We start from the raw sequence: 18,828 nt of genomic DNA on the forward strand, positions 1-18,828 counted from the left end.
CAAGTATCTCCAAACATATTACAGTTTTGAACTAGTTCAGAAACACTTTGTGCTATTAAATCATTAATCAGTATTAACAATGCATTGCTAAAACCATTAATTCCTTTTAGACAAGGAGTTTAACATTGTGACACATAAAGTAGCTACATTTAATTTCCCTGAATATATCAAAGTCTGGCATTACCTCTGTGATAGCAGGCACACAATGTTATTATTCTTCAAAAAACCGATGAACCATAAAAATATTTTGATTAGATGGAATACAATTACACCAATAAACGGAAAATTAAAACTTTCCAAAGCTGACATCCTAACTTAAATATTTCTTCATTACTGGTTGCAAAAATGTATTGGGATCACCTGGGATGGCCTGCAATATGGGTAAAATGCTTGCTGCACATGAACTAAAATACTGTCCTTTGGACTGGTGAGAGAATTGGTCTTCTAATCTAATAGCTCATTTGTTTTTTGTTTGTTTATCTTGTTTTAATTAATTTATAGTATTCAAGATATAGGCCTTCACTGGTACACTGATTTTCCAGGCCAGCAAGTCAATTTTTGCAATTAATGCTAATTGCTGCAAAAAGCAAGAAATCATTTGGCAAAACAGAAAATCCTTTTGCACTTATGGAGAAAGATTTCTGCAAAGAAGGACTGAAATACCCTCATGTGGATGAATTAAGTGTTTGAATACTTATCATCTAATTATAGGCAAGAAGACTTAGAAACCTGAAGCAGGAAGAACACTTTTAACTGAATGCAACAGTGCACTGTAGTTGGTATCGACTTCCACCAAGGGAACATGATTTATCTTGCAAATAGAGCCAGAAAAAGCAATAAAAGTCATTGTGGGGCAGCTGTTTTAACAATACCACTCAAACAAATATATATATTCCCCAAATGAAATAAAATCTGCAATAACATGTATCTGTCTTCTTGTCTGAAAGAATCGTTTATGATTACACTTTCTGTAGTTTTCACAGCGTTTTATTAAGCAGCAGTCCAGTAATATTACTCTTTATATGTAACTGTGAAAGACTTCTGTACTGACCAAAATTAATTAACAAATAAAAGAGTAATATTTAAAATCACTCCTACTTCTTCTTACAATTTTTCTTTATTACTTAAAGAATTTGAAATAAATAATACTACTATGCTACTCCTGTGCTACATCAGCTTCATGTTTGCTTTTGCTTGAATTGAAGATATTGTGCATCCCATAAGCCCTTCCTATCAGAAAGAACTGAGAAAATTCTAGTGATGGATCAGTCATGAAAAGGCACAGGAGGAAGCAATTGTGAATTTATCAAAAAGAGTTGTGAAAAAAATGTTGTCTCTTCAAACCATTCTTAGGAAAAACAATCAAACCAAACCAGCCAACGAACCAACCAACCAAAAAAACACCACCATCACCACCAAAAACATGTTTTAAACAAATGGCCAGCTAAAAAAAAAAAAAAAAAAAAAAAAAAAAGCACTCATTTGAAACAGACGGAGATACCTTACTTTAACAAGATGACAGAAATTAAAGGTTTGCAATTAAAGGTTTGCAGTTTCACATTGACAAACATTATACTTCAAAATATGAATGAGAGTGTACTGTTAAAGATAATTACAAACAAGTTAGAAATAAAATATCCTGAAATCGATGATTTTGGTCTGAAAAACAGATTCATATTTTCCAAAATAATTTAACATTTTAACTTCTCATGTCTGCTATTTGCGGACAATATTTCCAAAATCTCTTCAATATTTATGGGATGTGATCCTCAACATTCTGCCCAAACTGAGTTGCAACTTTATCTACCAACATCACATTAACTCAAGAAGAGATGAAGGACACTATTTAAGAGTGGGAGGCCTCCAGACACTTTGCTGGACTGATTTTTCCAGCAGCATGTGATACCTTCTGTGTGACACCAGCATGTGATACCTCCTGTGTGACACCCTTACGAACTGCCTCACAAGAAGAGATGAACTGGAGCTGCCTCACCTCCTCAGCATCCTCCCAGGTCCTGCAGAGTTGTTTGTCCTATTTTTCACCAGCACACATGTGGCAGCTGGGGATTTTTGCAATTCCTATCATTTAAATCTCTGTTGTCTCTGACATGATTCATGCACCAAGGCTATGGGGAAAAAACACAGAAATTATCTGGGACTGTACCAGCTTGGGAGTTACAAAAAAGTGTCAGCTCCTTTCACAGTAACAGAGCAAAGGAAAGAGAGCAGAAAAAAGTGTGACTAACTGTTCCTGAATATACAGGAGATGTGAACCAGAAAAGGAGCTGTGTTACTATGGCTGGGGAGTTCATAAATCTGTGATTCACAGCATTACAAGGCCCATTTGGCATGCAAAAAGAGGGGATGATGAAAGGAATAGTTAGTCATGGAGAAAAAGCTAGACAGAACACACAAAGATGCTAACCCCTGGGAAAGGGAGCATATGCAAGCGCGACTGACAGCCTGGGAAAGGGAGTAAAGCCTTTTTCTGTTAATTTCCCAAAAGTTCCTTCTTACCTTGGTAGGTAGAGAACTTGAAAGCGTGCCCTCCCCCTCCCAGCCTGGTAAGAGCACCATGAACTCCAGCGCTCTGTTCAAGCCTATCTCAAGTGGATGGGATGGCACTACGTTCTTCAAACTTTTGCTAAACCCAGATGTCCATATTCTGTCGTGCCCATATTTTTTTCTTCTCTCACTTTAGAAAGTATTATATTAAGCAGGCATAAGAGGAGAAAAGGACATAAAAGGTATGCTGCTCTACTTTTGGGGTGCAGAGTGTACGACCATCAGCATGCAGTTGCTTAGATCACCGCTGCTGAAATGCCTGCAAGATAGCATTTCTGTTAAACTTTCACCTCCTTGAAAACAGTAGTGTTCGAAGTAAGGATGAAGAAGAATGATTTGCCTTAGGGATGCCCGTGTCGACTCATGTGATTCCTGTTGAAAATGGTCTGGATCTAAAAGACCACAAAGGCGTTTGATGTTCTTCATATATCCTTCAGCAAAAGAACCGGGAGAACAGTCATTGCTCTTGTGCGTTTGCATTTTCAATAACATACATGAAACAAGCTATGCCCTGCCAGTTTGGAACAAGCTCTGTCCTGCCTTGATGTACCCATGCTGTGTCTCTTTTACTGGTGTGTGTGGGAAGAGGATGGGTGGGAAGGAGGGGAAATGACACTCACGGGGGAGTAATAGGACTGGGGATGAGGGAAGAACGCAAGCAGAAGAGAAATGGAGAGCATCAGATGAACTGTTGCACAGAAATAAGACACAAATAAAGAGGAAAAGGATAAGATAGAGACGGAAAAGGCAATGGAGAGAAAAAAATCTGAAAAGACACAGGTGAAGTTGAAACTGCAAACACAGAAGTCAAGCAGGCAGGCACAAAGAGAGAGAGAAAAAGAGGAAGAAAAATAATTGGACGTGCAAGGAAAATCAAGGAATATTTAAATTAACACTCCCACCAAAAAGAAGATGAAAAGAGAAATATGGGAGAAATCAGACTAGTAAGATGGCAGAAAACAAACAAAGAGGGAACATGGAAGACAGTAGCAAAAGCTGCATTACATGCTTTTCCTTGGTAAGACCTTTTGACAATTATTTGTTATGATGTGGTCCTGATGACTTCTGGCTTCAGACCAGAACTCTGAGTGGCAAGTACAAGCAAAGTAAGTTGGGAGTGATGGCCACAACGGTGACTGTCAACCCAGACTCTCCTGAGTGGGACAATGATCACAAAGAAAATCCATGGTAAAGCAGAGAACTGCACCTCAGTTTACTTTCTTCTTCATGTCTCCTTCAAGAGTTCTTCAGCCTATCCTTCTCTGCTGTATTTGATGGATGGATCCCTCCTCTGCTACCATTACTCACCTCCAGTTTGGACACTAGCCCAACCAAAATCTAGGAATAATGGGACAAGAGTATGGTAAAAAATTCAGTCTGCTGCCATGGGTAATTTCTCCACTAGATCACAGCCCCCTTTCTCTACTGTGAATGAATGGCTCCAAATCATTTGGCTGCCTTCCTGTGAGGTTAGGACTACACATAAGTCAAGGAACATAGACTGGAGTTGTGAAGTGAATTACAGCCAATTCAAAATAAGGAAAAAGCCAGCTCATTTTTTTACGAAGATTCCACGTTCACGAGATCTACAAAAATGAGGGATTCCATCACTAGGAAACCGTGGCAGTCCACTGTTGTATCACAGTGCTTGCCTTGGGTGTCCTTACTACACCCATCAGAGATCTTAAGTGCTATTCTGAACCACAAGGCATCTTCAAGGCTTCACAGTGTCAGCGATGCCTGTGTATGGCACCCTGCAACAGTTCTCCCGGGCTTCTAAACCACCCACTCACACCATAAGCATGTACCTGAATGCACAAGCAATCTCACTGTTTTTAGCTTCACAGTTTATGAGACAACTAAATATACAGCCATGTCAGGGCTTATCTGCACCTAGGTTAAAAAATAACAGGAGCGTATTCTTCCACCTGAATCAAGAAGAGTCCACAACCTGCTCTGGAAGCCAAAGGGGTGCCTGATGCCTGGGGGAACAAGTACTGCTGCTGACCTTCAGCAATTCAGAGCATCCACATGACAAAGAGCACATAAAATCAGCCAGAATTTGTCCTCTTCTGTGTCTGTTATGCCAATAAACTTGAAATACAACAGGGCAGGATTTGACAAAAAACTGCAGGTAAGTCTCAACAGCATGTATGTTTTTTTCTTTCCATAAGATTGTTCACATTCGTGATCAACCCAAACTTTTCTAATTGAAATGTTTCTCGTTCCTTTATAGTATGAGTTAATAAGAATGAATCACAGATAAGGACAATCCTAAACTAAAGAGGCACAGTACAAAGCTTTGCTATAATCAGGGAAACTACTGTTATCTAGAGTCACAGAACAGCCACATTTAATTTTGCATTCCGCTCTTTACCCCGAAGAAATACTAATTACACTCCCCTTAGTCCCCTTGTGTGGTGCCATCCAACATGCACATCAGAAACAATGAATATATACATCAACTGAAGAGTAAGGATAATTTCCTGTGGTTGTTTTACAAGCAAGAGATTAAACTGCTACTACCCTGCAGAGTTTAAACAATGTGCTTGTAATAAAACTGATGCCATACTATGTAATCAGAAGTCAAACAGAAAGTTTGACATGCTTACTGCAGCATTCATATGTAAAATGTGTGCAGTGGAAACAGCCCAGCCCTCTAATTTCAGCCTTTGTTTCAAAATGAAACCTCGGGCCAGGTGCCTCTAAGTATTTGCTGAAGTCCCTGACAAAGGACCAAGAATTTCTACAGGGAAATGATGCAAAACACTGATTTCCCTTGCACAAACAGCAACTCTTTGAAGGCCATCAGAAGGGGGACTCAGTTTGAGCCTGCTAGCAAGCATTTCACTTCCATCTGTTAACTGCATGTGGAAATTTTAAAATGTATTATCTAAATTATACTGCTCATTCCTCAATTAGTTAAATGATCAACACAGATCCTGTATGACACCAGAGATATCTACCACAGCATCTGATGTCTTGCTCATGTTATGAACATCCCATAGACATCCACCCATGGTGAATGGGCAGAATACGGCCACACAGCTCCGCGGACCTTGCTGGGCCACAAGCAATGCGTTGGGATCTCGATGAACTCCCCGTTCTCCATTCCCTCAGGGAAGCACAGAGGGTGACACAGGCAAAAAGCTGGGCTCAAGCATTTCCAGTGCCTCAGCAGGCAGGCCTGTGGGGGCTGAGGAGGACAGCAGGGGAGGCCGGAGAAGGACTGTGGTGGAGGAGGGGGAATGAGAGACCAGAAGCGGTATGGGACAAGGTGGAGGGATAGGAGGATGGAGCCGGTGCCAGCTGGCAGGGCTGCCTGAGAGGGAAAAGTGGCAGACAGGGCGTGGGCTGGGCGAAGCTGCCAGCAGGCAGGCAGGCGTGGTCCGGCGGCCCTGCCAGAGCCCGGCCCTGCCAGAGCCCAGCCAGAGCCCTCTTGGAGAAGATCCCATGATGGGCCCCTACAGCCCCGGGCACACGCGGCCCTGGGTGACCAGCCATGGGTGTCCGCTGTGCCCACCTGATGAAAGGGTCAGGGCCTCAGTGCTTGCATACCCCTGGAGGTAACTCAGTTGAGGGTGAAGCCTGTTAGTGATCACCCTAGCATTTTAAAACAGTTCCCAGTTGCTCAGTCTCCCAGATTAGGCAGTGAGGAGTCCAGACTGCAACACAGCCGTCATGGTGTGAGCATCAGAAAGGAAGCAAGGCTTTCAAGGCTCAGAATCACAGAATCACAGAATCACAGAAATTCTAGGTTGGAAGAGACCTCAAGGTCATCGAGTCCAACCTCCAACCTAACGCTAACAGCCCTCCACTAAACCATATCCCTAAGCTCTACATCTAAACGTCTTTTGAAGACTTCCAGGGATGGTGACTCCACCACTTCCCTGGGCAGCCTGTTCCAGAGTAAGAGACCACAAGCTTTGTTCAAGATCCAAACTGCCTGAGAAGCACCATTATTTAAAAAAAAAAAAAAAAAAGTCATCAAAAAAAAACACAATTTAATCAGCACACACCCTTACTTCAGATCAGTGAACAGCCAAAATGGATCAGTACCTGCTTTGTAAGTCATTCAGGTGCAATTTGCCTACATAATGGGTGGCTGATGAGACAGTGACGATCCTAGCGTTGTGACTGTGCGTTCCTGATTGCTTCAGCGTATCCAAGAGGAGGTTAGTCAACAGGAAGTGTCCCAAGTAGTTCAAGCCAAAGTGCTCCTCAAACCCATCCTCTGTCTTCCTTTCAGGGACCAGCATCACCCCAGCTGGAAGAGAGAGTACAGGGAAAACCAGTTGATTTATTGCAAAGAAGAAGCTAGACAGAAGGAGCACGGATCTCCTGCTGCACAATGTAAACATGGCATTTAGAGCAATGAATGACTGGTGATGGCATGTGAAGCGTAAAGCTGACACTGACTGATTCCTGCCGAGAAAAATGTGAAAATCCCCGCTTCCACTCCTATAGCCAGAAAACAGGTAGACTGTCTCTCCCTCCCTGCCAGGTTGCGAGGATAAATGAAAAGTGTGAAAAGTGGTCTGAAGACATTAAATGCTGATTTAACCCTCTGCTGCCATGCCAGAATCCAATGCTGCAGATCCACAACAACAGTAAATCTACCAAGAAGATGTGGGAACTGGGTGATCCCAGCAACACTACCTCCATCAAAGAGCTCAGAGTGGAGGCAAGACCAGGCTAAGTAGCAGATCTTTTCTCCCAGATAGTTTTCTGCTGAGCCCTGGCTAGAGTTTAAAGATCTGTTGAGTCTTTGTCTGAAATCTGCAACTTCTATCTCACTGGTGTGGGTGAGAAAAGATGCAGTAAATTTACCCAATATATATTAATTACTATGTTTACATGCAGCTGCATATTGAAACAACTTTTTGAATGCTTATTTTGGCAATATTTTTGCATATATTTCTACAAACTGCTATTTTCTCACTCACTGCCTAGAATAAACATCCACATCCTTCACTCACACTGTTGATTTCAGCATCTTGCAGAGAATCCTGTGCTAACATATGAACTATACCGTGTCCTGAAGCTGTGTGATGGTGTAGTGAGTTTACATGGCAAGGTTTTGGTAGCAGGGGGCCATAGCAGTGGCTTCTGTGAGGAGAAACTAGAAGCTGCCCCATTGTTAGATAAGAGACCCACTGCTGACCAGAGCCAAGCCAATAAGTGATGTTGTTTGAGCCTCTGTGAGAGCACATTTAAGAAAGGGAAAAAACAAACAAACAAACAAACAAACAAAAATACAACAGTGGCCTCGCAGCAGCTGGAAGAGTGAGAGGAGTGAGAAACAGCCTTGCAGACGCCAAGGTCAGTGCAGCAGGAGGGCAGGAGGTGCTCCAGGGAGGCAGCAGCAGTTCCCCTGTGGCCTGTGGAGAGGCCCCTGGTGGAGCAGGCTGTCCCCCTGCAGCCCATGGGTCCACATGGAGCAGATCTCCACGCTGCAGCCCGCCCATGGGTGGAGGAGCCCCTGGTGGAGCAGGTGGATGTGGCCTGGAGGAGGCTGCAGCCCATGGAGAGCCCCCGCAGGAGCAGGCCCCGGGCAGGAGCTGCAGCCCGTGGAGAGGAGCCCACGCAGGAGCAGGGGGCCTGGGGGGAGCTGTTGCCCACCTGTGGGGGACCCGTGCTGGAGCAGTTTGCTCCTGGGGGATGGATGGACCCTGTGGGACGGAGCCATGTAGAAGCATTTCTTGAAGAGCTGCTGCCTGTGGGCAGCCCTCGCAGGCTCAGTTGGGGAAGGATGGCATCCCGTGGGAGGGACCCCACAGGGAGCAGCGGCAGAGAGTGACAATGAAGGAGTGGAAGAGACAAAATGTTAGGCACTGACCACAGCCCCCATTCCCCGTTCCCCTGTGCTGCTCAGGGGAAGGAGGTAGAAGAGGGCAGATGGGTGGAAGGCATTTTTGGTTTCTTTCCTTCGTTTCTCACTTCTTTAGCTTGTTTGTAATAAGCAATAAATCTTACTGTCTCCCTATGCTGAGTCTATTTTGCCTGTCATGATAACTGTTGAGCGAGCTCCCTGTCCTTATCTCAACCCTTGAGCCCTTTGCATCGTATTTCCTCCCCCTTCCTCTTTGAGGAGGGGGAGTGAGAGAGTGGCTGAGGTGGAGCTCAGCCACCCACCCAAGTAAAACCACCACAGGTGGTTATCTATCCCACTTGATTATAATGTGGATTCGAATGTTATAAATTATTCTTGTTTTATTAAAATTTAATTATCTTACAAGTGGACCTGACCTTTGTAATTTAAATGCAGCTCATAGAGGATAACATTGCAGGCCAATTGTCTTCTCTCTAAAACACATGAATATGATACAGCAGAAAGGCCTACTCTACTTACAGATATAAAATGGTCTCAGCTTCATCCTCACACTACTTCATGGGTCCATCAAACACCCTTTAACTTTCTGTTGCTTGACATCAGATCAGTGATGGCACATTCAATTCCCACCGTAAATTACACATGCTGTGTGTCTGTCTCTCCTTCTTTAGGAGAGTCCAGCTGTCAGATAGCACTGCTTTGCTACTGCTGCTCAGATTGAACAGGTTACATTTTCAGGATCATTTTAGTATGGTTAATGTATATAGCTTCATCCAGAAATTCACCTATGGGCTACTGCTTAATGGGCACAGACATCAAAAATAGTTGGCCCTGTGTGGAAACGCAGTCCAGAGTGAAACAGGCCATTTCATAGGAGTGGAGATCAGCCATGCTACTGTTTGTGGAGACTGCTGTGTTATACAGTAAGGGAACAGAAAGTATGAAAGAGCATGAAAGGCTGGAAAACAGCAATGTTCAAAGGACACAGAGAAAATGTGTAAAACGCATCAGATGGAAAAGAAAATGCAGGTGAGAAAGGGAGCAGAAGACAACTCAAAAAGTGGAGTGAGTAAAGGCAAGGAATGAGAGAAGACAGAGGACAGAAAGAATGGTAAGAGGGCAAGTAAAAAGTTTGGGTGTAACACAACACACTCGCATGCAAAGAAACTAAGACTGAGCATGAGCAAAGCCCTTCCTCCACTCTGCTGGCTGATGAAATGAACGAGTGAAACACAATTCAGATTACATGCCTGGCCTCTACACAAGCTCTGACTGGTGTCTCTCTGTCATCACAGTCACTTTCCCAGGTCCCTCAGAATGACAGCAGAACCCAGTCACCGGATGTGCTATCTCTGCATGACAAACCTCATCTTTAATAATGGAAAGATACAAATTAGAAGGCGTCTGTCTGGGTGTCCCGTTGTATTTTTTTTTCTTGGCAACACTTTGTGTGGTGCAACTGCTCACATAGCTGGAAAACGAAAAAGACTTCAATTTTCCTCCATAATCTGCATGTGCAGCATACGATGACATCCAGAACAGAGGCGCAGACTAAACACTGGCATGAAGGTTACAAATGGACAGAAATGTGAGATAAGTTCTGCTATGATGTGGAGCTTTCTTGTTTTCTGGGACATGAAGAAGAGGAAAAGGGTGGGAGGGACAACAAACCACAAGCACCCAGACCAAGTCTCAGTCAGCTAGAGCGTGAGTTTTAGCAGAGATGGGGTTTGGCATGAGCTGTTGGAGGGCAGATGGGAACAGTACTGTATCTTTGAGCACAGGGGTGGGTACAAGGAAATGATTTGCATCTCTCTGGGGCTCATCCTGCCCTCCAAAGCTCTAAAACTAGAAAAGGTGGGAGGGAGCAGTTTGCAAGAGGTATATTTGCAGCAACACTGATCAAACGGCAGTCCAGGAAAGGAAGGAGAACATAAAGCAGCCCTTGCACAGCAAAGCAGATTGTGATCCCCAGCTGCTGCTTCTTCATCTGCCTGGGCTGCTGCAGGGCTTGCTGTAGGCCTCCCCATACACACACACACTTCTGCCAGCTGAGTCAGAGGAATTTGTCCAGTGAGAAGTGCCCTAGATGGCTGCTACAGCCCTTCAGTTTTAACCAGCAGGCAAAGTCGGACAGGCTGTCACTGCTCCCTCTGGCCTATGCTGTACCAACTGCCCCCGCAACCCCTGAAGAGGTGTGGGATTTCCAGAGCACATACAGGCTCTACCCTCCACCCCAATTAGTTTCCACCATCTGTGCTGCACGTCCTGGGAGCAGAAAACAGACCTGAGATCAGGTCATGAAATGGAAAAAAAGTTATGTTCATGCAATGTACAGCTGTTAAAATGCATTCCCTAAAATTGTCCTGGTCATTCTTCGAGAGCTTCCTCTGAGCAGAAATGTGGTCAAGTCCTTGAGCAAGCACAATCACCCCTGCTTGGATTTCTTGCTGTTACAATTCTCCTTTTGTCATCAACAGCTGGTCAAATACTATTAATCCAATAACATCTTTGAAAGACACAGATTTTTTTAAAGGCTTTCATCTTTGAAGTGGTTCATATCAAGGCTTTCAAAAAATGTTGTCCTGCAATTTGAAGGCATTTTCTCCTCTTAGTTGAGGAAAAGCCATTTTAATTCCTTGAGAGTGAGTGTGCAAAGCCATACCCACTGGGCAACCAAACCCAGCTGCTTTTCTGACAAAAGCAACTGTAGCAACAACACCTTTTTTTTTTTTTTTTTAAATTATTAACTCCCTAACATTCAGCAGGTACTAAAAGTGGCACACTATTGATTTCTTTTTTTCCAGAAATGTCATCAGCTTTACTCAAGGGCCTGGAAGGGTAACTCAAAGAGTGAAAGCTGATTCTATTTTTAATTCCTTCAATTAATCTAATAGTATTTGATATGTTTAAAAAAATATATATATTTTTTCATCTTACCTCTTCGCTGTAAACCAAGAATGGTTTTTCTAATTCTTCTGGCATGAAATACTACCCAATATCTGTCTGACTTTACCATCAGTCAGTTTCCTCATTTTTTTGGAGCACATGTGAAATTTGTAGTGGCAGCATACAGGCCATTAATTCCTCAGATTTGTCTAGATTGTTTCCAAACAAAAAAGTATCACTGATGGCAGCATGGCATTAGAAAATGAATTTATAAGCAAGATGAAAATGATTAGCTGTTATTGAAATGTTCAGGGAAAAGTCTGACAGTGTGCATGTATAAAACTGCCTAAATGACACATTGATGTGTGATTTTGAAACTACGTTGAGTGATTGTTCTTATTACAAAGTAATACATTCCAGTGTGCCACAGTTATTTATGTATTGTAATTTGTTCAAATTACACACATTTTAATTAGCTATAACAAATTAAATATATATTAAATATAATTATGAGTAGGCAGTGGAGAAACAGAAGGCATTTTTCTCTCAAAGAATGAATACACCTCAAGAAAACTGTCTTTGTAATCATTCATCTATTATGATTGTTTATAAAAGTTTCCAGTGAAGCTCTTTGGGATCCATCAATGAACTATTCTTATGTGATTTTAAAAGCATAATGAATCTGATACGGCACTCAACATAGCTAAAAATTTTATGAGCAATGTAAGCATGACAGGCCAGGCACATACCGTATTTTTATTGGATTATATAGGAGGATTTGTACTGTGCCTGCCTGTACTACAGATGAGGGTAATAACTGCAGTAATTCCTGTACCTGAAGCTGCACAGAACATATTTCAACTATATTATACATTTAAAAATACAAGTGTTTCTCCCATTTAGATTTATTTACAGTGAGCTACTTGGAGGTTGTAAAGGTATTTCTCTCAAAACACTTTAAATAAATGAAAGAAAAAACAGGCAAGATCTAAAAACTCTGCTCCAGATGTAGATCAAAATGCCATCCTTCCCAGGCAGGCTCATGGAGCTAGGTTTGGAGGCAGTGCTGGCTTTTTATCCCCAGCAACGCATAGGATAGACAGACAATTCAAGAGCTCAGTTCTATACACAGTGCCTTTGCAGCAGGAGATGAACCTATATAACCACATTCACCTATTTTTTGCTGTTTGCAAGAGATATTTACGATACCAAAAAAAGTTTCTGAAGGAATAAATAAATAGAGAGGGGTACTCCAAATGTAAGTGAAGAGCCTTTTCTATATGCAGGCTGTGCGTTTTTTCCCCCATGAGTGCTGGCACACATGGCAGCACACCCCACTTAGCAGAGGTCCCAAATTGCTCTGGTTTGCACATGCACACACCAAAAGATTACCAATGGGTCTGTCTAGCTGCATAACAGTGCAGCCCACTTCTCTTCTAAATAGGAACAGCTATAATGGAGTGAACATCTTTATAACTGTATAGCTGCTTCAACTAGTTTGTTCCACCTTGTTCAGCTGTGCTGTTATTCCAGAATATGCCCACCCTGCAGTCCCCTCCTGGCTAGTGAGCAATGAGAAGGTGCAATGCCTTATCAGAAGAACTGCCCTCAGAGGCCCTTACTGGAGACACAACTGTACTAACCTAACTGCTTTTGACTTTTATGCCTTGTCTGGGCTGCAGAGAGGTGAATTTACAGCACTGTTACAAAACACTGCTTGCTAAAAATGCTCTTACTAGGTCTGTAACACAGAGCCCAATGCTGTTTCCCTGCACATCTACTGGTATCTCACAGAAGCACTCCAAGTCTAGACAGGACCACACACAGGAGCCAGATTAACAGTATATGAAAACTGAAAAAGAAAAAAAAAATCCAAAGATTTAAAAAAAAAATAAAAAATAAGCTTGATACAGTTCCCTAGTGATGCAGTTCTAGTGTAGAGGGCCTTGTGTAGGCATTTTTCATTATTGCACTTCCTAGTATCTTGGAGCTCTGTGTGAATATATATATATGTGTGTATATATATCCAGTTTTGTAAAGAAAACTGGAGGAAACAGAAGGAAAGCAAGGAATTTTATGCTATAGCATAATGATCAAACCTAGATGGCACTTAGAGACCATGCCAGTGGATTTGACCCTCAAAGAGATGCAAAGATATCTGTCTAGCATCTGGGGTGGGACAGTGTCCCCTGTGTAGACCTTCCCCAGGGAGGACTGGACACCATGGTAGCAGGTTTGATAACAGCCTCTTGGGACTGAGCCTTGGGCTGCGGAGGAGAGCTATCTCCAGCAGCTTTGGTCTCTCCTCCCAGAAGAGGAGCCTGCCTGCGTTCTTCTCCCTCTCCTATCCCCAAAATCAGGTGACCCAACTCCGATCTTATCGGGAACAGTATATGTGCAGGAGGGAGGGGAGAGGTTCAGCCCCAGACATGCATATCAGTTTCATCTGCCTCAGTTCTTTCCCGCAAACAGTAAATTTGCTGTCCGTAATTTTCTTACACAGCCACCCTAGCTCCTTTATGCCTGAATCCTATGAGATATGGTATATCCTATAACCCTATGAGATATGGGGCTGGGAGGCTCCCACCGCCTTCCCTATCTTTGGTTCAATTTCCATCACCATTGACACAGGTAGATGGGAATTAATTTTTGCAAGTTATTTGTCTACTTGGAGGCTAGACTGAAGAGAGAGATTATAATCATGTCCACACTGGGGGAAATAGGTTTTTTGTCTGTTAAACATCAGTAAATTCTCACACACACACACAGATCAGTGAAGAATTTCCATACTGCAAGAAAAGGTTCAATCGGTGTGCAACAGAGATTCTATTCCTCAAAATAAGGACTCAGTTCTCATGAATTATGTGGCATCTAATCACTTGCAAACTGACTGAGACCTGTCCTATAGCTGAGACATTAAATTGCCTCTTCATCCTTACTACCAAACCCAGCTTTCCCCCAGTTATTTGCTCTCTTATGTATTTCTTGCTATTCAGTAAGAATTTATGCTACATTCATAGTTCAATTCTATTTTAAAAGTCTTTCAATCACAAAACATGAATGTACTGCCATCAAGTTTTCCCCTGTCCTAAAGGTTCCCACCTGACTGTCCCATTCCCCCCATCAGCTCTTTACTCAATCTTTTGCCGTTTCTCCCATTTAACATCCCTGTCTGACTTCTCTAAACCCTCAAATCCTCAGCCACTTCTCTTCTATTTTAGTTCTCTAAACCTTGTCTTCTTGTATAAATCTCTCTCCCTTGGAAGTTACAGTTTTGCCCCATCTGCCTTCAAACTGGGCTTCTCCCTTCTCCACACTGCAGGTTTTGTCCTCATGCCTACAAATGCAACAGCCAGCACTTACAGAGAGATGTGGTCACTAGCAGCATGGGGTCACCAGCAGCATCAGCTCACCAGCTCTGTCTGGTGAGGCATTTAGGCATTACTTGAAATCACATCCTATCTTCATAGCCATGTCCCAGCTCCAAATTAAGGTAAAACCCGGACACCCACTACCTTTCACCCACCTCTCCCCTCCCCACATCCTGCTTTTCATGGGACAGGACGTTGGCAAAGAGATCAGAGAGCAGCCAGGCTCCCATTCTGGACAACAGAGAGACCAGAAGCTGAAGCAAGCCACAGTGACCGTCTCCACCACAGCTCTGAGGTAGCCATGGAGAAGAGGGGACACTGGTGCCCAGCATCAGTGTTGGTGCCTTTGCCTACACATGGTGTTTTATGCAGGGGCTTTATACCAGGGTTGTGATGCTAGGGGAAAGACCAGCTCAGTCCCGAGTCAGAACATGCTCAGTACAGGCAAAATCTTTAGATATTTTCATGTGAAAGATGTTTTCCAAACTGGATTGCTTAACAGGCTTCTGTCTCGACACAGGATGGGAATGTTCTACTGGTGCTGAAAGGTTCATCCATCTCTGACACCAAAGCAGCACCTTGCCGGCATTTAGGTCCTCATTCCAAACTACAATAACAAAATAACAACTTTTTTAAAGAAACTTGCCATCATTTTTGACATCATAAAAACCATATATATATATATATATATATATATATATATATATGTATATTACTATTCTTGGAAAAAGATAAACTCTTTTATCTGGCATTACAAATATTAAATTAAAAATAATTTAGCCTAAGGCAGATAGTTGGCATGAAAACTTTTAGACCAATCATTAAAAGTTTGGCTAACTAGTAAAGAAATAGAGATTGAGTAATGTCTACTGCTAGTGCTCCTGGACTCACCTAAAATGCCTACAAGGGAGAAGTGGACTGTATTAGCTGTGCCCACAGAGATAAAGCAATGCATCTTTCCAGTGAAGACAAGCTCTTAGCCTATCAGTAGGTTAAAGGGAACAAGAAAGATAAAATGCAGAAAATCCACGTTCAATGACAATGAGAGCAACATCCCAATCTTGGTAGGTTCGGTGTAAAACTGAACAGGTTATAATAACTCCTTAAGAACAGATTCACTTTTTGAGTCAGTGTCATGCTGCTCCATAGTGAATATATGAGTTCCCTGGAAAATGAGTCAGTTATGAAAATATACATATGATCCACAACTGAGGTTTGTTTTTGCACTAAAATCAGAACATTCATAATTGGGCCTGGCCGGGAATAAAACAAAAGCAAAACAAAACAAAACCAAACCTTTTATTCCTAAAAGCGTGCTCAGTAAGTGTTTTGTAATTTGTGTTGGCACAATAGTGAGTTATCACCCTTAAGAAGAGAAAATAGGAAAGTCAATCAAAGCTTTTTCATTCAGCAGGAAGTTCTCCTAGAAGTAAACTATCTCGTTTTGCAATCTTTCTAAAAAATATTTTTACCTAAAAGCTATGAAAAGATTAGGCAAGAATAAACCATGGCTCATCCCTGCCTCTCAGTAAAGCCAGTGGCAAATGTCCCACACACTTACGTAGAACCGGTTGGGTTTCCTAATCCATCAATAGCTGAATTATTGTATCTGTCTTCCACTGATAAAAAATTCACATTCAGAACATAAAAGCAAGTGAGTCAAGAACCTACAGCATGTGGAACCTAAGATATTTCCCTTTTCAAGAAATGTTTGATATCCCAGGCACAGAAAAAAACTTTGGAAATAATGAGAAAGACATAAAAGATAATATCAAACAAAAGTAATGATTTTCATGAATGAAATATTTACAGTTTGACAGCTGGAAGTAGCCTAAAGTTGCTCTTCCAACATATTAGTTAATCAAATAAAAAGTAAACCTTTTATAAGAAATCTGGTATCTTTGTAGTGGATACATATTCTGGCAGACAACAATGCCGTTCAAGTACGATAACAGCTCTAGCTGATGACTGCTGCTAAAAATGTGGGCACTAAGTAAATGTCAGCATTGCACAACCATTGGTGGCTCCGAACAAGCTGGGCTGGGCACTGTAGGCAGGATCACGGAGCTCTGACACATGTGCCCAGACACGTTGCTTCCAGTACCCAAGGCACCAAATACCTGTAATGCACAGTGTGCAAACAGTATGCCAGCCTCCCCATGATTTCCAGTTGCCTCTCTGATAAAGATACCTCTGCTGAAAAAGATCAACTAAATGCCATATGTTATCACAGGGCTTCTTCAAAAAAACTGCCTCTCAGAGTATCTTCTAATTTTAGAACAAATTAATATTGCATGTTACTGTCTTTACGACTCTTGTAGTTTTGTCCATCATCCATGGAATATCCACTTGAAACCAATCTCCCCTCTACTTCAAATTACCTTTTCCAGCTCTAAAAACCTCCCAGAGGCCCAGCTCTCCCACAATGGCTACTATCAGTCAACCATTACGTACAGGTAAAGGGCCAGATGCCCTTGTGTTCATCCTCCTCTCTTTCTCCTTGTTCTCCCTCTTTGTCCCTCCCTCTCTCTCCTGTTTCACCTCAGCTTGGCTTAAATATTTCTCTAATTTGTCTTCAGGGAAGCATAAAGATGAAAAATGAGCCTGTAATCAAGACAATGGAACAAGATTCATGAGAGATCAGTTCCTGAGTTCACCACAGCCTTCTGTATAACCAGAGGAAAAGGATTATTTTTGTTGTAATCCAAGTTCCACTGGAGTCAAGAGCAGCAATCCTCCTCACTAACTTTAACTCAGGGCTTTTCCCAGTTATTTTCCGCTTCTCTGGGGCTGGTTTTTCTTCACTCCATTTTATAGCCTGTTTAGCCTGCAGCTGCTACCGACAGGGGAGCTGGCTCTTACCTAATCCAGTGGGACAGGATCTTTTCTAGATCCCAGTGCTATAACGTAAGTAAATGTGGTTAAACGTAGCCAATCCATAATACCTGTGAATAGCTAGGTACCTATAAAATTGTTTGCATTTGTTATATCCACGTGTTCCCACCCCTCAAATCTCACATTTCTTCTGAAGATTGATCCTAGAAATACTTAAAAACAAGTAATTTAATATGTGATCAAACACGACAACATCCAAAGGACTTCTCAAATGGCTTCAGGCAAAGGATTATGGCTGGACTGCACATGGCTGAACTGACTGTAGGTAACACAAAGAAATATATTGATATTTCACATGCTTACCTGCAGATATGTCTTTTGTTGTGCTCTAGAAATTGAAGAAATAAGCTTATAGAGACCTATTCAGTCTATCAAGAGAGAGATTTCTCAGATGATCCACAATTTATGGAGTATGATCCTCTGAATTAGCCAGCAGTTCAGAATTATTGATTTTAAATTGGCTCAGATAGGTTTCAACCTGAAATATATTAAATGTAATCTGCCTACAATAGGCTAATAATATACTGAAATCTCTAAACTCTTTTTCTGTGTCTGTGTGCATGCCAAGGCATATACTAAATGTAGTTGTCTCTCAGTCCTTTCCTATCCTGAAGCCAAAACCACAAGCCCTTCAGTAAACTGCAACAGAGAAGGTAGTTGCTATTTCATTTTTAGTGAATTAGACAATGTACGTTTGGTATCCAGAGCTATTCTTTTATCGGTATAGATGTTGTGATTTTGGTGTTAGCTCTCTTAGTTTTAAGATCATAAAGTACTGCAAAGAACACATACGTTAAAGCATTATCTAAAAGATACTGAGAAACATTTCTAGCACACAGAGAAAACAATTGACTTCAAGTTAGAAAAAATATCTCTAGCATGAATCAGTGACTGCTGCTTATGGAATTTTACAAAGTGTTTTACATCTGTTCCTTGTGCAGTTCTTGAAGATAGAAGACTTTTTAATGCATCTTAACCATGATACTGTTTTAATGACTGTATTAAATGGCTATGCTACTGTAGATGCTGTAATATACTAAATGATTTTCAACATTACAAACATGCTGTCCTTTTCAAAAAACAAAAAATGGCATCCACTTGAAAATTAGTGGACTAGAATACACATTCTTCTGACCTTTCAGAAGAATTTTCAGAGTAAGTTCTACTGTATCTACCCTTCTGTGGCTCATAGTTTGACTATTTAGCTAACCTTTTTTTTTTTTTTTTTTTTTTTAACTTTTTTCACAGAAAATGCATTACATTTTGGTGTCTTTT

The 18,828-nt window shown here is 41.8% G+C and overlaps 1 protein-coding gene across 1 annotated transcript in view; it reads right to left on the bottom strand.

The window, feature by feature from the left end:
- ZBED1 (zinc finger BED-type containing 1) overlaps nt 1-18,828 on the bottom strand; it is a 173,815-nt gene that overhangs the window by 39,331 nt on the left and 115,656 nt on the right. Inside the window, exon 5 of the mRNA XM_082759827.1 lies at nt 6,625-6,832. Within this exon, the coding sequence (XP_082615953.1) occupies nt 6,625-6,832 (208 nt within the window). The remainder of the gene's footprint in view (nt 1-6,624; nt 6,833-18,828) is intronic.

The sequence above is a fragment of the Aythya marila genome (assembly GCF_965140915.1).
Source record: "Aythya marila genome assembly, chromosome: 1".
In the NCBI taxonomy this organism is placed as follows: Eukaryota; Metazoa; Chordata; class Aves; order Anseriformes; family Anatidae; genus Aythya; species Aythya marila.